General features: G+C 45.8%; 1 protein-coding gene across 3 annotated transcripts in view; it reads left to right on the forward strand.

Annotated features, from left to right (window-relative positions):
- Positions 1 to 331: 331 nt before the first annotated feature.
- Flnb (filamin B) overlaps positions 332 to 24,481 on the forward strand; it is a 135,399-nt gene continuing 111,249 nt past the window's right edge. For all 3 annotated transcript variants that reach the window (XM_075988532.1, XM_075988533.1, XM_075988534.1), the window contains exon 1: positions 332 to 782. In XM_075988532.1, coding sequence (XP_075844647.1) covers positions 491 to 782 — 292 coding nt within the window. In that variant the 5' untranslated portion in view covers positions 332 to 490. The remainder of the gene's footprint in view (positions 783 to 24,481) is intronic.

The following is a 24,481-nucleotide window of genomic DNA, read 5'->3' on the forward strand; positions in this document are numbered from 1 at the left end:
TCAAGGTGTCTAATTTACCATTGCCTTGCAGACTCGGAGAAAAGCACCTGCCTCTCACTAAACCTACAGATGAGTGACACATTCCCTTTCCATGTGACCATTCCATCTAGTCCCCTGATTCTTAGGGTGCTCTTCTTCTGGGCGTTTCCCAGGTTTCTTCCTTCTAGCTGGCCATCACATCAGGTTCGTGAAACTGAGGCGGCAACCCGGTGTAGTGCAGGCTTTGGGCAGTAGAGAGCGAGCTCAGTTTAGGAGTTCGCTTCTTTAGAGCCTGAACGGGGCGGAGCCTCGGGGGCTGGGCTGCTTAGCGCGCAGGCGCCAGGCCAGACTACTTGGGCTCTCGGGGGCGGACGAGGGCAGAGCAGCTCTTGTTGCGGCTTGGGTAGCAGCGAGTTCGGGCCGCCTTCCCACTTGCTTCGGTTCGGTCCTTGGGGATTTTCATATCAGCCCCTGCAGCTTGTTGCCTCCGTGCACTCTCTCCGCTTCCAGGATGCCGGTGACTGAGAAGGACCTGGCGGAGGACGCGCCATGGAAGAAGATTCAGCAGAACACGTTCACGCGCTGGTGCAACGAGCACCTCAAGTGCGTGAATAAACGCATCGGGAATCTGCAGACCGACCTTAGCGACGGGTTACGGCTTATCGCGCTGCTGGAGGTACTCAGCCAAAAGCGCATGCACCACAAGTACCACCAGCGGCCCACCTTCCGACAGATGAAGCTGGAGAACGTGTCGGTGGCGCTGGAGTTCCTGGACCACGAAAGCATCAAACTTGTGTCCATTGGTGAGTGTTGTGGCCCGACCCTGAGTTTGCAGAAATCGGGGTATCGGCAGAGCGTCCCACCGCGCATCGCTTCCCCGGGCCAGGTGTGGGCGCTGAGACGAGGGGGAGGTGGCCCTGGAATGAGAATCTAGGAACCTAGGCCTTTTCCACAGTGCCATCTGTGGGCTGGGACCTGGCGTGATTGCTAAGAACTTCCAGCCTCAGCTGCAGATTTGATTGTGGGACACCTTGGGATTGCTGGGGAAATCACCCTGATGGCTGAACCCTAGAGTCAAATACCAAACCCCAACTTCACGCTAGCCAGGTGCGCCCAGTGTGAACCGCCGCGGTCGAAAGGGCGTTGGCTTGGAGTCTGTGAGACCTAGGACGCGACAGTTTTCTGGCTTGGGATCTCTTCGCCTAGGTGGAGACCAGACCTGGGACCCTCCCCTCCCCTTCCAACGCCGGAATGGGTGTGGGCTCTGAGGGTGGGAGGGGGAATCAGGAGGGAATGTCCTCACTTCTCAGCTCTGTGTCAGCGTGGTGGGTCGCCTCAGGTTGAGATCATTTAGTGGTGATAGTAATTAGTGTCTGTAGAAGTTTAACTAAGGCTGACTGTGTGGCCACAACCTTCTAAGTTATCTCAGTACTTAATGTCCTGTGGACTGAGGTGTCATTAGGCCCATTTTACAGAAGAGGAGAGAAGTTTAGAGGGCTAGTTGGGTTCCCCAAGCTACCACACGCTCCCTCCCCCCCCCCCCCCCCCCGCAAGTATGGTCTAACTAAAAACTAAAGCAGGTGACAGCTAAGGTTTTTCTCTCCCCTGTCCCACCCCGTTCCCTGGGTCTTTCTGAGAAGGCGTTTGAGACTGCCTTCTTTTCTACTGTGTCAGGGTGAGAATTAAGGTCTGTACTAGTTGGAAGTTTCTAAAGAGGTTTGTGCGTGTGGGAACAAAGGGATTGTGTATGTGAGGACTCGTTCCTTGCCGGCTAGAGCGTGTGTGTGTGTGTGTGTGTGTGTAAGGTTTTCATGTATACGGGTGCAGAGATGTGTGCACTTCACACTGAGTACATGGAGGGATTACTTAGGCTGGGCTTGTTTCCTCAGGAAACAAGGCCATTATAGTGACTCCAGTGACAGAAAGGAAGGTGGGTGTGGCATGTGGGACTTTCTCCAGGGGAAAGGGGTTCCCTCTAGACTGAACCTCCGCCCAGCCTCATGCTCCACTTTCCCCACACCTGTGCTGGCAGGTAGATCAGCTTCCTACTTCCTGGGTCCAAGAAGCTACAACACTTAGCAGGAAGCTGCCTGGGGTACTTGTCTTCTGGGGGCCCACTTCCCATACTGAGGAGGGGGGACCTCAGAATTGCACGGGAAGTTCTCTTTCCTGTAAGGAATAACTCTCAAGGCCTGCCTGCCTGAGCTCAACTTGCAACCATTCTGTTTTAAAATTCGTGCTTATTTAATTAACTCAACAAAGAAACTTAAATTAAACCAGGAGTTAAACATGGCATAGAATCGCTAACGGAGAAACCATAGCACCAGAAAAAACAACATCAAGGACTGCCTAATTCACCGGCTGTTTACTCTTGGGCAGCTGCTTCCAGCATGGCTTCACAGCTGTGCTCCAAGATTGTGGGTCTCATTCTGGACTTGTTTGGTGGTCCCTTACAGTTTTCTAGTTGGTCCTCATGATTTCCAGTCCTGAGCCTGTTGAGGCTTGAGCTCCCCACCCCCTGTTGCTTAACATCCCACAGTTAGGGATCTCCCATTCATTTGATTCATCTGATATAGGTCTGTTACCCATGGCCAGCTTGTTTCGGTAGACCATCAAAAGTTGTGCTTTTTTTTTTTTGGTTGTTCTTCTTCTTCTTTTTTGCCCTGCTAAAATATTTCTTAGATCATATTCCCTAAAGTGGTATTCCTAGATTAGAGGGTGTGACCACATACACTCCTCTCTAGTTGCTTTCCAGAAAGATCTCTTAGCAAACAGGTTTCCTCTGAAGGCCTGCCCACCTTGCTAGAGGCCTATATTGCTGAGGGATGAGATGGAGCTAAAGGCATCTTTTGGCTGCCCCTAGGGATGTTGTAGGTAATGACTCGACCATAAAAAAAATCATCTAGCTTGGACTTCCGTTTTCTTATTCACTGTTCATTTTATGTAGTCTTATGCGCACCATAGCACTTTTTATTAGGGCCACCCACTAGGTGTTACATTCTGATGACCACTGCCATTGAATATCCGGGATAACCAATTGAGAGTAATTAATTCCTTCTGATAGTGATCTTCCCAGGAGTCCCTGGAGGGTCAGTACTGGGGGCTGGGGGCTGTACTAGGATGCCACATGGTTGCTGTTATTTTCATTGTTGTTAATGTCCCTACTTAAAGATTGGAAACAGTGCGCTGGGCCCAGAATGCAGCTTTGCCAAGCTGTTGAATTTGAATTTTGAGTGAATTTCTTTCTAGTGTCAGGGATGAAAACAATACAGCTTGGGGCTGGAGAGATAGCTCAGCAATTAAGAATACTGGTTGCTCTTCCAGAGGTCCTGAGTTCAATTCCCAGCAACCACATGGTGCCTCACAATCATCTATGATGGTATCTGATGCCCTCTTCTGTCATGCAGGCATACTTGCAAGTAGAACACTCATATACATACATATTTTTTTTAAAACAAAACAAAAAGACAACCCAGCCTCCCCTGTCTGGACTAAGGGCTATTGTAGCCTACACTTTTCAGGTTCAGAGTGTCGTCGGACAACTGAATACCCAAAGTTTGAACCGTAGCCTCAGATGCAATAGGGATCATGGGGCCCTTTATAAGTGACAGGATTACTCCTCTGGGCTATGATGAGGGCTCAGGAGTTAAATGTTGTGACTGTCAGGAGGTGAGTGGAGTCAGTTTGTGTTTTGTCTTAACGATTGAGTCTGTTGAAGAATATCTGCTTTCTCCATTGGTGGCTTTTATTGTGTTTTCCTGTGCTCCAGGGGCTCATGTTTTACTCCATAACCAGGGAAGATTATTGGATGAATTCAGGGCATCATTGTATGCCTTGGCTAATTCCCAACAGTTTATTTACATTGTGGGAACCTTTAGAATCATGCCTGTAAGCCCAGCTGGAGACATAAGATGCTCAGCCACTGCCAGAGGACAGTGGCATACCTGCCAACAACTTCTGAAAGACAACCCCGGCTATTTATTTACTCACATTTGTGGTTCATCAGAAGTTGGTCCCACCCTAGGCTCTATCCCAAAATTGAAGGTTTTGTTTAGTTTCTTCTTAGGTCTGAGCAGTTTGCAGCAAAGCACAGCATGCTTAGTTATAGTTTTTGTAAGGAGTTTGGCGGTTTTATTTACTCGTTTTCTCCATAAATCTTTCGGACTTTTGGACAGCCCAGCTAACTTTGGAAAGAAAAGAAGCCTCGAAGCCCAAGAATGACAATTGAGGCTGCTAGAAATTCGGGTAATATATTGTGGCTTGATCCTTTAGAAAAGGAATGCCTCCCTGCCTTTTTACAAGATGCAGCTGACCCTGATGATTATTTAACTTACCTGCGCAGGATCAGCCTAAGTATTAGTGAGTTCCCAGGACTTTGAATCCCTGAATGGTGGGTCACCTTGCCACCCAGCATCTTTTCCTTCTTCCCCTTTGTTCTGCCATCGTTAATCTGATGTTCTACAGATAGTTCCCACTTTGTAGTTCTTCCTGAACTAGCTAGCAAAAGCCAGTGTGTTCTCTTGGACTAAGCAGTGTAAAAACCCAGAGAATACATATGTATTAAAATGTAATGTTTTTTTAGAATTGACATTCAGGGCCATTTGTAACAAGACAGCCACACATTACTGTGAGACAGAGCTTTAAGCACAAGAAGTCTTGGTTTAATTCTTACTTGCCACAAAGTAGCTGTTAAGAATTTCTATGCCTCTGTTGTCTAATTGCTGAAATAGAAATAATAAATACCGCCTTAAATGTTGTTACAAAGATTAAACAAGGTAATATTTTTAAAAGTACCTGGAACAGGGGCTGCAGAGTTGGCTCCGTAATCAGAGCACTTAATGCTTTTGCAAAAGACCTGAGTTCAATTCCCAGCACCCACATGGTGGTGCATGACCTTCTGTAAATCCAGGTCCAGGGAATATTATGCCCTCTCCTGAACGCAGTAGGCACCAGGCGTGCACATTCATGCAGGCAAAACACTCATGCACATAACATAATTAGATAAAACATTTTAGGTGGCTGGAGCAGTTCAGGGCGCATAGTAAGTGCTGTTAGTGCCTGTTAACTAAACTAGGTACTGTTGGATGGTCTCAAGTCAGGCTGGAAGGGTTGCACACTGAAAAGAAGCTCAAAGTCAGCACCACTCTGGGAGGCCAGCTCGATTGGCCAGAGTTGCTCCTACTTGCTAAAATAGTGCGGAGCTGCCTGGAGGGTGTTTGCTCCTTGGAAGGGGATGACCCTGCTGTGTTCTGGCTGCCCCCAGAGTCCATTCACACTTGCTTTGTTTCTGAGCTGGACAGGAGCTCCAGGCGCCTGTCATTCCAACCTCCCACCCAGTTCAGGAATCTCTGGGCCAAATCACTTCCAGATGGTGGCTGGGTCTCTGCTGAGCTCGAGCAGTCGTGGAGCCAGCATGCCAGCCAGCCTTCGTTCTTGGTTCTTGGAGAGTCTGTGGAAAGGAGGGCTTTTATTTGGAGCCAAGTATGTCTTTCGGCATTCCCACCCACAAGTCCAGGTTCTGCCCTGTAAGTAGGCATCAGGAAGTAGACTGCTCTTTGATTGAGGGTGACGACCTTGCATTTGGGACAGCAAAGGTTCAGAACCCAAGCTTTTAGGCAGTGGTCAGGGATTTTAGACATCCTGTTTATTTGTTTGTTTGTTTGTGATAGGGTTGCTTTCTCTGTGTAGCCTCCTCTCTCCTGGAACTCTCTCTTGTAGACCAGGGCAGCTTTAACCTCAAGAGATCCACCTACTTCTGTCTCCTGAGTGCTGGGATTAAAGCACGCACCACCATGCCTTTTCATCTTGCTTTCTGGCTACATAGGACTAGCGTGCCCTAGGCCTGCTAATCCAGGCATGAACCTAAAACTTGGATTATGATGCTCACTCTGCCCCACAATACCGTGATGTGTGTTGCTTTAATTTTTCTAAGCCTTGGCTTCTCCATCTGCAAAATGAAAATAGGGTGGCAGAGAACAATATTTTTGATTAGGCTGGGACTTGAACCCAATTGGTAGAATTCTTGCCTAGGATGTGCCAAGCCCGGAGTTTGGACCCTAGAACTGAATGAACCTATAATGGTGGCGCACATCTGTGGGAAGTAGAAGCAAGAATATCAGAAATTTGAGGTCATCTTCAGCTGTGTAGCAAATTTCAGCTTACTCTGGGCTACACAGACCCTGGCACACACACACATAAGTTGTAGCACAATGATGTTGACATGTTCATTATTAATATTGTTCTTTTTTGTTTGTTTAAAGCAGAGTCTTAATGTGGTCTTAGAATTCCAAATATTCTTGCCTCTTCTTTCCAATATTGGAATCCATCCAGGGCCTTTTGCATGCTACAGACAAGTGCTCTACCATCAAGCTACAGCCTTAGGTTTTTTTTTTTCTTCATCTACCCAAGTCCCTGTCCTTATTATTCTATTTTTAACTTTACTCTTAATTCTAAGGAACTAGGTCTGTGTTAAACCCCACCTACCATAAATTTAACTGGTTAAGCCAGATAGAATGAGCCATTTCAACCTAAATGGTTACAGTTCCTACATTAATGATAATTGCAGTTGTCATCCATGCCATGCTAGTTGATGTCAGCCTCTGCATTGTTGCTGTGGCTAGTTACTTATTGAACGTGGCAGTGAGCCCCGAGTACACTCGGGTCTATCATGGAATGAACAATAACATGTCTTCAGAGGCTTTGAGGTGGCTGCCTTGCTTTTCAAGAGAAACTCAGCCCACGTCCTACGGAGAGCTTTTCCTGGGAAAGATGATTCAAAAACCAGGTTGTTCTCCGTAGGCTATAATACCAAAATGGTGTGGATTGCTGTACTGGAGATGATAAAGAAGGGACCTGCTGACTGTTTGAATTATATTCCTTGGTGTAACAATTGGAGCTGGGGGGATTTAAAAAAAAAACCCTCCCACCTATTCAATATGTTTTGTTTGATTGTTTTTGTTTGAGATAGATGGCCCAGGATGGCCTCAGCCTTCCTAAGTGCTGAAATTACAGAGGCACAGCCGTCAGAAGCCTTGTGCTAGGAGCCTTCTTTCATTTGCCTTCAGTGTGTTTCTTTGATCAATGATAGTTACTATTATCTCTTCTACAAACTTGTCATGAAGGAATTGGATGGGATTTTTACTTCAGCTATTGTCTTGTGGCGACAGTTACCACAGAACAGTTGCCGCGATTCATCCTCTTTCAGCCAGTCCCCATACTGTAGACTTGCCATGGCCGAATGCTTTTGTACTGTAAGCAAACACATAGAGCGGCTCTTGACCTCGTCAGTACTGGTGGTGACACAGAACTGTGCTGAGGGCTGCTGACTGCTGCTCCCCTCCCATCAGAGCCTGGTTTTTCTGAGTAGTTCAGGTTGGCGGGACATCAATATCGTACTGTTTCCTTGTCTATTCTTGGTACCAGCTCTGCCTCCCGATGTTGCTGTCTGTGTGCTCAATGTTGAGGTGTGTCCCACTCGGCCTCAACTCTAACATCACGTGTTTTCATGCCTTCTGTCTGCTATGCATTGGTCTGTCCAGTTCTTACTCTAATCACCATTGCAAGCTAGTGTCCAAAGATAGGGTCTCACTTTACAGTGCAGACCATCCTCAAGTCTGTGATCAGCTTGCCTCCACCTTCTGAGTGTTTTACCTTTGCATTTTATAGGTACAAAAACTAAGGCTGAGACCCACAGCCCTTTATTACTCAGGTATGATACAGGCTGTACCTGTCTGTCATTTATGTCTGACTGGAGGCCGGAGGGCCACTTGTTCCTCAGTATGGCTATGCATGTGGCCCAGTACAAAACTTACTTAAAATATTAGGTGCATATTTTTCTTTTCTTTTGTAACTCAATCCTTTGGTTCTGGAATATATATGCAATCCAGTTTTATGGTTCTGGAGTATGTCTTTAACTCAGTTCTGTGGTTCTGGAGTATTTAGATGACTGTGTCCTGTTCTTATCTCAGAAGGCTGGACTGACCTGTGAGAGTGAAGTATTCTCTTGTCAATCAGGCTGAGCATTTGGTCAAGTAAAATGGGTCTATTGTAGAAAGAGGTTGCGGAAGAGACTTTTCTTCTTGATTGGGTGGCGGTGGTGGTTGGTTTATTTCTTGTTTTGTTTTGCTTCAGATTTTACTCATTTGTAACATTAAATTTTCTTGCTACAACCTGGGCCTGATGACACAACCCTCACCTGTTCGGGAGCTGACAAAAGAGGTTCACAAATTTAAGGCCAGCTTTGGCGGCTTAGTGGGATTCTGTCTCAAAGTGAAAGTGGTAAAAATCAAAGGAGGGGTGGTGTCCATGGGGGTATAGTTGAGTGAGAGAATGTTTATCTGGAGTGTGTGAGGCCTGGGTTCAATCCTACTATTGGAAGGAGGGAGAGAGAGAAATAAATTTCCTAATGCGCTCCAGAACTCTTGGGCCCATTTCCTTTACCTGTTTCAACACCAGGAGCATTGATTGTGTGTGGAGGGGGCTTTCTGTAGTATCTTTAGACTTTTTCGTGATTGCTTTGCCTTTGGTTCCCAGTGGGGAACAACAAAAGCTTATTTGCTTTGCGGGGTCTGCTTGGGGTCCTGTGTTGTGAGGCCTGGAAGCCAGAGGGGAAGGAAATATCCCAGGAATTCCTCGTGGCTTCCATCCACCATAAAGCAGGTGTGGACTGGGGTGTGTGTGGGGTGGGGTGGGGCGTGGGGTTGGGATGTGAGAGCTGGCCTATCATGAGAGCATTGGTGACAGTGGACATTGGCCCAGCTGTGCTGTCGGAAACGACCTGTCCTACATCGTAGCCTTTTGCTACCTTTAAACATTAACCAGGCTGTTCTGAGGAGTGCAGGGTTCCTTTCTGCTCAGGTCTGGCAATGATCCTTTGTTTGGCTCTGGCATATCTTGCCTGCAGTTCCACCAAGTGACTTTCTGTTCGTTTTTCAGCTGGCCTCAGGCTGGCCACCAGCAGGAAGGAAGCTGTGTGCTTGAAGCTGAGCTTGTGTTGCCCACGGCCTTCACACGGCCTTCGTTCCTCAGAGAGGCTGGTCTGAGGGCCCATTCAGGGCTCAGCCTCCTGAGCACTTCAGGCCTGGCTTGTTGAAAGCCCTGGGTGTTTTAACACAGCACTCCTGTTCTCTGTATCTAAGGCCCTTTATGCTGGCATGAATTCCTTTCCTCATGGAGATTTGAAGCTCTTTTGACTAACTGGCTCGGTCACCTTACTGGGTATTTTCATAAGGATTTCGCCATGCCAGACAACTTTTCTGGAATTTCCTTTCCAATAGAAAGACAACCAGTGAGGCTGCAATTATTTGGAACTTAGCTTGGAATGTTGGCAACCTCACAATATAGGGAAAACGGGAGGGGATTTGTGGCAGGGACAATGTAAATTTGCTGTGACACATAAATTGAGATTTTAAGATGAAAAAAAGCGGTTGGCTTTCCTTCCCCGAAGAAGAAACGGTCCTTGTCTCCACCTTGTGCTGACTGCGACTGAAGGACCGGCAGGCCTCCCTTGCAAGCAGGGGTAGGAAAGGTTTCTAGTGGCTAAAATCGGGTCCCTTTCTGCCCCCGAGAAGCCATCTCTCGAGGAAACAGTTTGCCTTTTATCATGTTGGTACCATAATTCATATGTGACTCATTCTCACTTCCTTGCATGTTCCTGAAGGGACGTAACAGATTCAAAGAAAACAAGAATGATTCAGCATTCCACAGTCTGTCAGGCACTCTCTGGAGTCTAAGAATAAGTGACAGACTCATTGGTTATAAGGTGGCTAGAAATGGGGCCAGATGTTGTTCCTCTGGGTGGGTACCTTAGGGACCACAACTCTGAAACCTTTATTTTATTTTATTTTATTTTATTTTATTTTATTTGAGACAGGGTTACATATATCCCCAGGCTGGCCTTAAATTTGGTGTGTAACCAAGTATGACCTTGAACTTCTGATGTGCCGTCACACCTGTTTTATTCCACACCAGGGATCAAACACAAGACTTCTTGCTTGCTGGGCAAGCACTCTACCAACTGAACTGAATTCCTAGGTCTTTGTGACTTGCTAGTTCCCTTAACTGAGCAGAGCTCTCTCTGGGTTCTGTTCACACAACTCCTTAGAAAGAGGTGGAAACTTAGTGAAAGATCTGGGCTGTTCGGGTCCTCCAGAGGCAGAACCCAGAAAGTGTCATGAGTAGAGGGGCGAAGTGGATCCTGGTTTAGAAGCAACTGTAGGTGGCTTGTCACGTTCCTCAGCAGCTGAAGATGGCTAGCTGACACCCGGGACTGTTCTGGAAGGATCTAGGTGTTAGCCTTCCGTTTCCTGCAGTTGCCTCTCTCAACACAGTCCTTTCTGTATCTCTTTTATGTGCTCTCTTTTCTTGATATTCAAAGGCAGTCACTTAGCTGGAGGTCCTTGCCCTGGCCTTAGGACCCATATCCCACCCTCACATTTGACTTGGTCTCCTCTGCTGTGGATCATAATTGTTCTAAAAGCAAGGGCTGTGTCTTGTTTACTTGTGTCCCTGAGCTTGGCACTTAGTAGGGATTTAAGAGAGAACTTACTGAATAAACAGTCTCTAGCACAGTAAATTGAATAATAAGCCCAGTGCATTGACTTGCTTGCAATGTGCTTGTTTGGGACAGATTTCAGGATATTTTTTTTTTTTTTGCATCTTGTTAAAGTGGGGATGATGGGTGTCCCCGCAAAACAACTAGTTTTTGGATATGCGATGCAGAACTCAATTCAGCCCTTCATACTTACCCTTTCAACACTGACAGTTGGTCATCAGCTACTAGAAAGCAAGGTTTCCCAAGTTGCTATGTAAAGCTCCAACAATGAATTTAATAGTAAGCCACCAAGGATCAGATCCATGAGAAGTAAAGAACGCATATTGAGTGTTAAGTACCAGAACTTGTTATAAAGGCTTCTCAACCATAGCTAAAGAAACTAAATTGCAACTTTAAGAGGTAGTTATTGTTATAATGTCCTTATACAGAAAAGGGATCTGAGGCAAACCCAGCTTGGCTAGTGAGGGTGTGGCTGTTTAAGTTTTTTGATCTTTTTTAAATTATTTATTTTCATTTTATGTGCATTGGTATTTTGCCTGCATGTGTGTTTGTGTGAGGGTGTCAGATCCCTTGCACAATTGCTAACTGCTATATGGATGCTGGGAATTGAACCTGGATTCTCTGGAAGAGTAGCCAGTGCTGTTGACCACTGAGCCACAGATCCAACCTCAAGGTTTTAATCTTTTTTTTTATATTTGTTTATTTATTATGTATACAATATTCTGTCTGTGTATATGCCTGCATGCTAGAAGAGGGCACCAGACCTCATTACAGATGGTTGTGAGCCACCATGTGGTTGCTGGGAATTGAACTCAGGACCTTTGGAAGAGCAGGCAATGCTCTTAACCTCTGAGCCATCTCTCCAGCCCCCTCAAGGTTTTAATCTTGTAAACTATGTTTTGAAATCTACTTCTAATGTATTTTTTTCCTCTTATTAAAAAAGTTATATTTGTAGGCTGGTGAGATGGCTTAGGTTAAAGTGTTTGCCACCATGCATAAATACGTGAGTTCAGTTCCTGGGACCTACATTTTGGAAGGACAGGGAAAACCTGAAAATTGCCCTCTAACTTCTTCCACATATTTGGTGCATGTGCGCGCGCGCACACACACACCCACACCAATAGATATATAAATAAATGTCATTTTTAAATTTACATTTGTAATTATTTACTTTGCCAAAAAAAGAAAAAAAAACAAGAACATTGAAAAAGCATGGATCTCATCTTTAAAAAAGAACTTCAGTGAATTTTTTTATTTCCTTTCAGGGAATTTGGCTTACTGTTTCCTTTTAGTTGTAATGGGGGAAAGAGAGATGCATTTTTTCAGAAAAGACTGTAGTCTGGAACTTCTCATGCGGTCATTTGGTCACACTGATGTTTATACCAAGATTCACCTTTGAGTTTTAACTGTGCTTGGAGCAGCATTAAAATTGAAAGTCTTATTTGCCTCTTATTATGGTTTGGAAGTCTCCATTGGTTCAGAAATATGTTTTGGTCAGGGGTGTTCCAGCTACTTCCTGTGGCTTAAAAGCTTTAGGACCAACTTGTATGGGGAGTGCCAAAGGTCTGCTAATAACAGTTATTATGTTTGGTAACTGTTGCGAATTTTGGCTCATGTTTGGCTGCCTACTAGAGAAACTCAGTTTAGTTTTTAGTTGCTCGGCTACATCGACAGTTTAAAATGTGTTTCAGAAGTCCCCTGACAGGGGAGTTGGACAGCCTGGTTTCTTCTTGCCTTTCTAGGGCCTTGTAGAGGTTTGAAAAATCACTTCATGCTCTTAGGGAGGAACTGTCTTCCTGGTACTTCACAAGGACACCAGGCCAACAGAATATCCTTTCCATTTCCTGTGAGGCAAAGGAGATGGAAAGAAAGCCACTTCTAATACAAACACTCTCCAAGTGCTTAGAACTGTGGGTCAGAAAGACCCTGTTCATTCCTTGGAAGTTGCTTCTGGAGTGTTCTGATAGGAGGAGGTACTTTGACCTGTCACCGAACTCTGTCCTGGAGTCAAGTCTTCTTGTACCCCTCCCCCCACTGGTGAGAGTCACCTCAGGCTAGAGGAAGAAGTGATCTCTTTATCAAGAGTGGGTTGAGGTGGTTTGAACCTTGGCCAGGAATTGGTCAAATCTAAGACTGGGACTTCTTGCAAGAGAAGAGGTCACTAAGTTTTTGCTCAGCCATTGGGTGGGTCCATTTAGGTTAATGGTATTTTCTGGCCTTCTCGACCACCTGGTTAGAAAGATAGCAAGCATGATGATGCTCTTTGGTTTCTCTAGACAGGGTTTCTCTGTGTAGCCTTGGCTGTCTTGGAACTTGCTCTGTAGACCAACCTGGCCTCAAACTCAAGAGATCCCCAGACAGGTGCTGGAGCAGTAGATGGGAGCTCACATTTTTTTTTTCTGTAAGTAGGAGGTAGAGAGAGGTAACTGAGAATAGTTTAGCTTTTAAAATCTCAAAGCTCTATCCAGGTCTTCTAAGGTGAGAAAGTATGAGTGGATAAAATCAAAATATATATGATGCCACAATGGAATCCATTTTTGTACGTAAACTAAAAATATTCATAAAGTTCCATAAAAGAAGGCCACTTGACTTAAAAAAAAAAAATCTCAAAGCTCAAAAGAAAAAGCAAATAAAAAAGAAAAAACAAGTTTCACCCCCAGGTCACATCACCTAACCCTTCCCAAACAGTCCCACCAACTGAGAACTAAATATTGAAATGTATGTGCCTATGTGGGTCATTCTCATTCAAACCACCACAGTTTATTATTTTCTTTTTTAAATTTATTCTCCCTACTGACTTCTTTCTTCCATAAATGTATTCTTTTTGTCATTTGCAACGTTTTTCCCTCCCATTTTTCTTTTTTTATTTAAAACATTTTATTGAGCTGGGCTGTGGTGGCTCACGCCTTTAATCCCAGCACTTGGGAGGCAAAGATGGCGGATCTCTGTGAGTTTGAGGCTAGCCTGGTCTACAAGAGCTAGCTCCAGGACAGGCCCTAAAGCCCCGAGAAACCACATCTCGAAAAACCAAAACCAAAAACATCTGTGTGTGTGTGTGTGTGTGTGTGTGTGTGTGTGTGTGTGTGTGTGTGAGAGAGAGAGAGAGAGAGAGAGAGAGAGAGAGAGAGAGAGAGAGAGAGAGAGAGAGAGAGAGAGACCTCATGTGTACAGGTCTGAAAATTACTCTGGGGAGTGGTTTTCTTCTTTCCACCATGTGGGTTTCAGAGAAGAAACTTGGGTCAACATCAGGCTTGGCAGTAAACATCTTTGGTTGCTGAGACATCTTGCCAGCCCTCTTTGATTTGTTTTTTTTTTTTTTAAGTGTATTTTTTTGGTGTGTGTGTGTGTGTGTGTGTATGTGTAAGTGCATGGTGAGGGGGTCAGGTGTACATTGCTACATCCCATGTGTAGAAATCAGAGAACAGCTTATGGGTGTTGTTCTCTCCTTCTATAATGTAGGTCCTAGGGACTGAATTCAGTTGCCAGGTTTGCACAGGCAAGTTTACCTGCTAAACGATCTCACACCTTTTTTGTTGCTGTTTTTGGTTTTCGAGACAGGGTTTCTCTATAGACCAGATTGGCCTCAAACTCACAGAGATCCGCCTGCCTCTGTCTCACAAGTGCTGGGATTAAAGGCCTGAGCCACCATACTTGATGTGCGCTCTCTCTCTCTCTCTCTCTCTCTCTCTCTCTCTCTCTCTCTCTTTTATTCTGTGTGTATGTGTTCATGTTCACGTGTGGGTGTGCTTGCTTGTCATGTTGGGTGGGTAGGGCAGTTTTTTTTTTTTCATGGGTGCTGGGGATTGAATCTGATCTTCATTTCTGAGTGGCAAGCAGTTTACTGAGCCTTTTCACCAGCTCATCTCTTTCTTTTTTGGTTTTGCCTTCTCTGTGTAAGAGATGGCCTGTGAAAGAATTGTGATAGCCTGACGCTTTTTGTTTACTCTGGCCACAGGAAGCTGTTTCTCTCTGCTCTCCAGACAGGCATGGTGATTTGTAATCCCAGCTGCTGCTGAGGCTCAGGGTTGTTTGAACACAGGAGTTTGAAACCAGCCTGGGCCAAATAGATTCTACCCAAAAAGGGGGGGAGGGGGTTGCATTTGAGAGTCTGGAGTAGGTGAATTCACAGCCAGCCTGAGCTTCAAAGGGAACAACAAAACCTGCAAATATTCTCCCTCACAGTCCTCTTGCTATGTCTGGCTCCTAGCGTGTGCTCAGGAAATGACAACTGGTGCCGTCGCGTCCTTAGCACTGGCCCCACTCAACCCGGGAAAAATAAGTCTTTCTGCTAATGTCGCAGGTACAGCCCCTGCTTATCTTTTCAGTATTTAGTGGGAATGATGATGTGTAGGAAACTGGGAAGACAAGGCGTTTTCAGGGTTAATCCTTGCTGACACCGACTACCCTGCAAACTTTCAGAAATCTGGAGCAAAAGAGCAAAGCGTGCTGGCTGCTTCCACCCATCCCCTGAAGACTAGCGGTCCCCGCCTTGGCCCTGAGCATCTTTCTCTCCCCTCTAATCCAGGCCCTTGACATCTGGAACACTGTAGGGCTGCAACACCTGCAGCACTTTCACTGTCCTGGGTATGGCCTTAATCCCAGCATGATCCAACCCTGTGTGATGAGGCTTGTGATAGTATTTTTACAGTAGTTCTTGGGAACCACACTGGACATCAACGTTGCTGAGCCAGGATGGGTTTTAGGAAGCTGCTTTCTAATGCAAGAGTAGATCTGGGAAACCATTGCAGAGTTCTCAGTTCTCAGCGACTACACCAGCCTTCCCACTCCCAGGCTAAAGGGCTATGTGTGGATCCTCCACAGCCTACCTGCTTCCTCCATTTGCTGGCTGATCTCATGATCAGGTTAGACTTCTGTCTGATAGGGCAGCGTTAATAACTGTCATTTTCTTTCCCGTGGCCAGGGAACATCCAGCCCCTTTCCCAAAGGTAGAGTTGGTGAAGGCTCTTGAGTGATGAAGGCAGAACTCCAGTTTAACCACAGGAAGGCATGAGTCAACCCAGGTGCTTTTTCCATGGGATGGGGCAAAAATTCAAACCCTTGCACAATGGCTCTTGTTTCTCCAGCTCCGGCAGTTCAGTGTTATCAATATGATCTGCAGGTGTCTAGCCCAGACTTAGTCTAGCTCTTATTTCCAGGTCTGTCTCTCTGGTCATTAGGACCTCCTTCTCTAAACTCAACTTCTGCATCTGTAAAAATGGAAGAACCAAATGAGGCCTGCATCTCCTGGTTTTACATCCTATGGCTGTCTCTAGTTCATTTTTCACTCAATTTTATTTCTCCCTCCCCCTGCAGTTGACTCACTTTTACAACAGATGTAATTGAAAAGGAGACTTTGTGTCACTATCATAATGGAAAAGCAGCATCACTAAGTAAACGGAAGGTAACCATAAATAAATCCAAAACACTGCTATAAAGTCCCTGCCGGCAGGCAGCTCGCCTGTGCTCAGCGTGAGGGGAAATGAGCGGGAGATGAGCAGCGTGGAAAGTAACCAGCACCACACTCAGGCTAAGCCTTTCTCCCGACCAGCTGATGGAGGGCAGGAACTGTGGAGAGAACCACATCCCTGTGATGCACAGGGGCTGGTAGACACCGGCTCTGATTAGTAATGTCCAGTGGGTCCCTCCTTATCTGTGGTTTGCCTTTCTGTGATTTGTGACCCGCAGAAATAAACAATGAGTAAGTTTTAAATTATACCCTGTTCTGAGTATAGTGGGAGATTCTCACACCACCCCACTTTTTCCTCCCTCAACAGACCTCCTTCAGCTGTCCGGAGGGTCTACGTCCCACGTGTTTCCCCTAAGTCAGTTTTACAAATGTAATGTGGACCCAAGAAAGCAAATTGAGGGATATTTTTACTGTGATAGTTGATTAACTTTTACTTACGTGTTGTCTTAGTTTGGGGTTTTATTGCTGTAAAGATGACCATGGCAACTGCAACTCTCCTCCTCCTCCTCCTCCTCCTCCTCCTCCTCCTCTTCCTCCTCCTCCTCCTCCTCCTCCTCCTCTTCTTTCTTCTTTCTTCTTTCTTTTCTTTTTCTTCTTTCTTCTTCTTGTTTTTCAACACAAGATTTCTCTGTGCAGCAGCCTTAGCTGTCCTGGAACTAGCTGTGTAGATCAGGCTAGCCTTGAACTCACTCACAGAGATCCACCTGCCTCTGCCTCCCAAGTGCTGGGATTAAAGGTGTGTGCCACCACCACCCAACTCTTATATGGCATGGATCATGGCAACTCTTATAAAGGAAAACATTTAATTGAGGTGGCTCACACTTTCAGAGGTTCAGTCCATTATTGTCATGGTGGGACATGGCGACATATAAGCAGACATGGTGCTGGAGGAATAGCTGAGAGTCCTACATCTTGAAGGCAACAGGAAGTCAACTGAGACACTGGGTGGTATCCTGAGCATAGGGAACCTCAAAGCCCACCCGAACAGTGACACACTTCCTCCAACAAGGTCAAACCCATCCAGCAAAGCCATACCTCCTGATAGTGCCGCTCCTATGGGATTATGGGGGACAGTTACATTCATACTACCACTCATGTGTAATACAATACATATATGTTCATGGGAATGACCACCACCAAAACTTGTGGTTGCCAGGGGTGTATGGTGTGCTTTAACTGGTGCACATAGTCCCGGGTTTATACCCGGATATGGTAGTGCATGTGGTAAATCTTAACACTGGGGAGACAGGAGCAGGTGGATCTCTGAGAGTTTTGAGGGCAGCCTGGTCTACATAGCTAGTTCTGGACTAGCCAAGGCTACACAGTGAGCTCCTGTCTCCAAAACAAACCAAAAAGGGATGTGCAGAGACTTTTGATTCTCATGTATTCTTCAGTTGAGTGGTAATTGTGTTGTGCTGTTCCTTTCCTGCTCCTTGTGTCCGTGTGTTTGTCTGGACCATTTCTCTTTCAAAAAATGGGAGTGTAGCTCAGTGGTAGAGTAGCAGCCTAGCGTGTCTGAAGTCCTAGATTTGAGCTCCAACACTAAAACAGGTAAAAGCATAACTGGCTGACACAAAGCAGCAGTTCTAGCTCTGAGATTTGGGAAACTCACTTGAGCCCCCCCCAGAAGTTTGATCCAGACCAGGCAACGTAACAAGACTCTTAAAAAGGATTGCTATAGTGCATTTCTCTATTTAACCATGGAAAGGAGAAAAATACCGTGTGTTTATTATTCTGTTTGGTTGCCTTGCATACAGGTTTGAGCCCAGCTGTAATAAGAGGAATAGATCATCCTCAAGATGTTCAGATATGATATGAAGACAAAAGACATTGATGCTTAGTAGGAGCCTTCCTCATAGATGTGTTGAAAGACCTGAGCTAATTAATTTCAAGTGTAAGGCCTTCCCATTGCTTGTGAACAACAGCAGCTTGAGATTCCCAAAGACACAGAACTCCAGAAGCTTGTCTCCAGGAGCTTCCAGTCAATAGCTCTTTTGTCTGAGAGAAGGTGTTTCTCAAGGTCATTCCAAAGAGTTGCTGAAATATTTGTACTGTGTCTAAAAGTAGGTAAAAGTCCAGAGTAGGGGATGATTTGTCGGTGGAATGAATGTTAGGGAGAATTGCACTCTGGGAAAACCTTTGCACTGGCCAGACTCATTTTGTTAGTCCCCAACTATGGGACTGCGTACTGGTCTTTCTAAGTTAAAAAGTTAAAATGAACAAAAAACCCCAGTGTTATTGCGTATAATTCAGAAATATTAAGGGTACTTTTGCGGGCATCTACACTCCCACCCTCAGATACACACACCTTCACATAGGAGAGTATCATTATCATTATGAAGACAGAATATACCTGTGTACCTGTGCCTTCAAAGTTTCTTTGAACTTTGACCTGGATCTTGACATCTCCCCATCACAGGCTTCTAAGTGCTGGGATTACGGTGGGTGCCATCATGCCCAGTTTGGTTCTTGTTTTGTTTTTAAAGATAGATAGTATTTTTTTTAGATGGTTGGTGAAAGTGATTATCACTTTAGTTAACTTTTATCTGTCCTCCATCATAAAAGTTTTAAATTTTCATTGTAAATAGTTCTCGAATCTAAGTATTATGTTTCTTAGAATATGTTACTTAGCTATGAATAGGAAATAAAATCCGACTTAACGCAAAGTGTCATATTGTCTAGGCCTTCTAAAATACCAAGTAACTTCATAGACCTGCAGACACACAGAATTTTATCCCACCTGAAGAGAGTCCCAAGTTTGGGGTTGGTGAAAAGCGTCAGGCACCCACCCCCCATTTCTTGAGAAGGAAGAGCTCAAAGAACAAATGAATGTGTGAGGAATAGGGGGGTTGGTTGATGTCCAGAATTTGTTAAAGGAAGCAAAAGCCTATCATTTTGAATGTGATTCCAGGGAGGAAGAGTATTTCGATGGGGTGGGAGCTTTGAGCCGTTATGGCTCTTCATGACACACATACACCCCTGAGCTAAAGGATGCTCCTTGTTGATGAGGCAGGAGAGGTGGCTGCACACTCATCTGGGGTGGCAATTGGGCATGATTTTTATTAGGACCAGGTTTCTGCAGGGAGGCAGCTTCACATGAAATCATCCCGTGCTTGCTGGTGAGCTCATCAGGGCCAAAATCCACAAAGCTTGATTGTTTCAGACCCATGCATGTCAAAACTTCTTAATTAATAGGACAGATTTACTTTTCTTTATAAATAAATCCACGCTCTTAAATGCTTCTGACTCGGATGAAAGAAATTGCCGGAGCACAGAGTATGGACAGGGGAGCCAGAATCTCTGGTCCGTGGCTAACTGCTGATTATAAATTCTGTTTCTCTTTTGTAGACTTGGAGAACTAGACCAGAATCTGGCCAGGAAGGCACTAGCACCCACACAGTACTTAGTCCACAACGGACAGGCATTGCTGACCAAGCATGGTGTTCTCACTAAGCCCAGGCTTGGCATTAAAGTCCTTTTCACCACGTAGCCGGGCACACCTCCATGCCTAGTTTATGCAGAGGTGGGGATTGAACCCGGGACTTCATGTATTTGAGGAAAGCATTCTGCCAACCGAGCCACGTCCCTAGCCCCTCAAGAGTTCTTTTCAGTCTGCTGCTTTTTTTTTTTTTTAATTCTTCGAGACAGGGTTTCTCTGTAGCTTTGGTGCCTGTCCTGGAACTAGCTCTTGTAGACCAGGCTGGTCTCGAACTCTCAGAGATCCGCCTGCCTCTGCCTCCCGAGTGCTGGGATTAAAGGCGTGCACCGCCACCGCCCGGCAGTCTGCTGCTTTTTGAAGTGGTTTGATCCTAGTGATGAAATAAATCCTCTGCCTCCTAATGGAAGCTGAAGCTCATGCAGGTTTGTTTTCTGGTAACTGCTGGTGTGTTTGCTTTTGCTGTTCTGAGCTCAAACCCAGAGCAAGTGTTCTGCCACTGAACTGTGCCCCCAACTCTCACCTATGGCTACTTGAATTGTCTCTCATGAAGTACCTACAAGGCAAGTTGTGTTCCATGGCTGCTGCCCCTTGCAGTGGTCTATATATTGCACCCCTTATTTTTGGTGAGTGGGGTAGCTCCCCTCCATACAAGTTGCTTTTGCCTCTCTTTAAGCACTTACGTTTTCTTGTAGCTCAAGAAATAATGCAGGTGTCTCCCCTTCTTGTGAATCCTTCTCCCAGCCCCCAAGTAGAGCTAATCCTTTCTTCCTCACGTTCCCACAATATTGTAAATTCAAATTAGAATCATAAATTTGGCTCAATCCTGACTTTTTATACTAATACTATAGTCTCTCAGGGTACTTGTATTGCTTTTTGGTTTTTTTTTTAGATTTCCTTTTATTTTAAGGGTGTGGGTGTATGTGTTGTGATGTGTGTGGGAGAGTGGGTGGGTCTGCGAATGTGAGTGGGTGGGTGTGGTGTGCTGTGATGTGATGTGGAGGGGGGACTGTACACAGGTACCTGAGGAAGCTAGAGTTATCAGATCCCCTGGAATTGGAGTTCCAGGCAGTCATGAGCCACCTGAATGTCAGTGAGAGAAAACTGAAATTCTTAGCGCTCCAGAGGCTCAAGCGTGACTGAGGTCATTGCCAGTCTGCTGTACAGAGGGTTACCTCCCTGAGAGCTACCTTGTCTCAACACTTCCTCCTCCAATGAAAGAGTTTGTTAAACCCTGAGCCTGAAGTTTGTTCTTACTGTTACAGAGAAAGATGAGCATGTGAGCTACTAGTCTTTCAATTTTTATTTTGATGTATTTTAACCCTAATCTTTCACTTTTTATTTTAATGCCTTTTATTGGGAGAGGGACGCGTAGGAGCCGGTCGGGACGTGCATGTGGAGGTCAGAGGACAACATGGGGGGAGTCAGTGCATTATTTCTAGTATGTGGATTCTGGCGGATGAAACTCATCATCATCAGCCCTGGTGCCACGTGCCTCTCCCACTGAGCCATCTCTCTTGTCTGCCGCTGGCCGTTTTAGCACCAAATTAAGGTTGACTTTCTTGGCGGCGTTACTGGTTTGCCCTCCAGTGCTGGAGATTAAGTCTGGGGACTTATGTGTTCTGGGATGAACCTAGGCTCTTCACCTGATTCTCAGCTAGTGCACTGCCTACCAGATTTCACTCTATTTCAACTTACTGAAATATCAGCTTATTTTCAGCAGGAACTGTGACTAGACAGAAAAGAATGTAGCCTCCTGGGGGAACTACAAATGCAGTGTCTGCTGGTTCTTCTCTTCTTGGGGAATCCAGAAGTGCTCTGAAGTGCTCTGGAAAAGGATACCTGTTGCTTTGTTGCCTCCTCTCCTTTGTATTTGCCAAGGATGGTACTGTGATTTATCGGTGGGTGGGAAGTTGCAGACTTAAAGACTAGTAGCTGCTTCCAGTAAGGAGCTGTGTTCTCGAACTCTGAAGAGGTGCACAGAAGCAAGTCTGCGGTGGCAGTTGTGCCCCTGTCCAGCACCCCTGTTGCTCTTAGGCTCCTTTGTAAGGTTAGCATTTTGTGAAACATTAATACCCACTGGTTCAGGGAGTAAAGGCAAGCAGACAGAAACTGGTACTGCAGGGGGAGTTTGCATAAATTGTTGTCTTTCACTCCCCAGGAGCCTGCTGCTATCTGACAAAGGGTAGTTGTTTCCGGTTTCCTCTTGTAGAAACTCTGGGCCTTCTTATTAAGTGGGAGTCATCTTGACTATGCCTGTAAGTCCTAATAGGAGCCAGGACCTTTTCGGTACCTGATTGGTAGGGACTAGTAAGTTCTTTACCAAATACTACCTTTGTGGCTGGGGCACGCCTATGACCCCACCCCTTAGAAGGCTGAGGCAAAACCAATGTGAGGAATGGCATTAATGCTAACTTTACAAATGAGGAAACTGAGGGTCCTCAGTTTACATGGCTGGTAAACATGTAACTAAGCCTGGTACAGCAGCGGAAGTGGGGAAATGCCAGAGGCCTGGACCCAGAGCTTCACTTTCAGAATCATTTTGTGTGACTATAGTCAGCTCCATGTTTTCATGTGGAAGAGAATGCATGTGAACTGGATTTGCTGCAGACAGTCACCAGGTAAATGCAGCTGTTGGCACCCATCAAGCATCTGGCAACAGATTAGTCTGTATCCAAAGGCTATTGAGGCAGGGCCCTTGGGCTCTCTGACACCTGCTGGTCTTCTGGGGTAGCAGCTGGACCCAGGTGGCTCTTAATCTCTTGAAGGCCTTGATTTTCCTGAAAGATCTGACTTCACAGCCACCACCAGCCATGAGGTCTAAACCCAATTTTTCATTCAAAAATCAGTTTCCAAATGATAGGTAACGTATTCCGCTCCTGTCGCATTGGTGTCTTGGGCACTTCCCAGGGCAGGGGCAGTTCGCATACTTACCTTGAGCCAAATTGTCTTAGGATCTGTAGTAAACAGGCTAAAACAATTACACAGATGGCTCAGGGTCATCCTGGTTTTGCTTCACGTTTCTTCCCCGAGATCCTTCTTGGTTTTTCTTCATGGACTTCCCTCTTCCTGCCCTCACTGTCAGCATCTGGGTGGCCCAGCACATGGCAAATAGCCCCGTAAAGGTTGCCAGCCAGCTGACTTACTCAAATACTTCCATCTCTGTCTTTTTTTAAAAGAGTTCTGGGTCGAGAGATTTTAGCCATCTGAAATTTTCTTTCCGTGGATGATTTGTTAAACCATTTCATTTCTTCAGTTTTTCTGGTGACCCTACTCTGCCCCATGTTCCTCACAGGACTGTCTTGGATGGCTGACACTTTGGCTGTCTCACTCGGCTACACTGTCTGTGCTTGGTGTGTGTGAATTTATTTCCTGTGCTAAAGGCTGAAAAAGTTTTCTAGAAACCTAAACCCACCTAGTCCATCCCAGCCTGGGTTCCCAAACTACCCTGGAAACACTTTGGTGGGTTTGGCCTTCAGACTTCAGATCAGCATCAGCTCTGGCTGATTACAGGTTCTTCCTGGTGGATATTGTTACTTATTTACTTTTAGGGGGCTTAATGTTTATAAGTTCATACACTGTCTTTGTTTGTGTGTGCATGTAATTGAGGATTGAGGGGCCTCGTACATGCTCTGCAAGCCCTCTGCCACGAACTACATCCCAACTCTCAGCTTACTCCTCCTCCTCCTCCTCCTCCTCCTCCTCCTCCTCCTCTTCTTTTTTGACAGTTTCTGTATCATCCTGGGTATTCTTGGCTATTAGTAGACCAGACTGGCTTCAAACTCACAGAGGTCCACCTGCCTCAGTCTCCCGAGTGCTGGGCTTGCATCACCATGCCCAGCTTCATCTTTGTATTTTGAGATAAGGTCTCAAAGTTGTCCAGGCTGATCTTGAACTAATTTATTGCTCCATACCAAGCCTAGAGTATGTAACCCTGTTGCCTCAGCCTCCCAAACCACTTGGAATTCAGGCCTGCACCAACAGGCCTGGCCCATCCCTGTTAATGATTTTTATTCTTGGAAACCTGACACTTAACAGGTCGCTGCGAGGCCTAGAACAGGGTTGACAGTAGTCATTCACCTTTCTAGATTTCAATTCTTCTGATAGACTGGGAAGCAGTTGAAGAATTTCATGGACTTTTTAATGCACTGTTTGACAGTTTTAAGAAAACAATACCTGCCAGGTGGAGGGGGGACACACCTTCTATCCCAACACTCGGAGACAGAGGCAGGCGGATCTCTGAGTTTAAGACCAGTCTTGTCTACAGAGTGAGTAGCAGGACAACTAGGCTGTTACACAAAGAAACTCTATTTTGGGGGTGGAAGGAAGAAGAAGAGGAGGAGGAAAAAGCTATGTCCAGATCCAGTCTCCAAGCTAGGAACATGTTACCCACAGTTCCAACTTGCCTTCGTGGCTTGCTTCTTCCTGCCTCAAAGCAAGGCCCAGATTAGCACCTGGGGAACTCTTGGAGCTGGCCTCTGCTCCAGTGTGGGGACTCTTCCTTCCTTCACTGTCTGCAGCATCGTCTGAGAGACAGGATGGCTTCTTCTGGAAAAACTGAATCAATGCGTGTGTTTAAAGCCAAGGATCTCCCCAAATGCTAATCAGCGTTGATTACTTCCAGTGTGTAGCCTTTGGCTTCTGGTTTTGTCCGATGTGGCTCCAGTGTCTGGCTTCATCTGCTGCAGAAGAGAGGAAAAAGTTTGTATGGACCCCAGGAGAGGCCGACAGCCTCTGATTAACAAACTCACAGGTCAGTGGCTGGCCTGATTTCCACTTCCAGTGTTCACGAGTGGTGGCGGAATCATCAGAGCATAAAATGTGGTAGGGGAAAATGTCCCTAAAAATTACCACAGTTAGTGTTGAAAGTGACCGTCCTGTGGCATCCTTTGAACTGAGCTGCAAGACTGAGCAGAAGTGGAGATGCTGCTCACTTGGGGCCCAAGTCCCAAGACCAAAGGGGGAAAAAGTCCTGCGCTGTGGACTTGAAGCCTAGGCTTCAGTAAACCTAATGAAGGTCTGCTGTTCCTTCAGGTTCACAGACGTT

The sequence above is a fragment of the Microtus pennsylvanicus genome, chromosome 10 (assembly GCF_037038515.1).
Source record: "Microtus pennsylvanicus isolate mMicPen1 chromosome 10, mMicPen1.hap1, whole genome shotgun sequence".
In the NCBI taxonomy this organism is placed as follows: Eukaryota; Metazoa; Chordata; class Mammalia; order Rodentia; family Cricetidae; genus Microtus; species Microtus pennsylvanicus.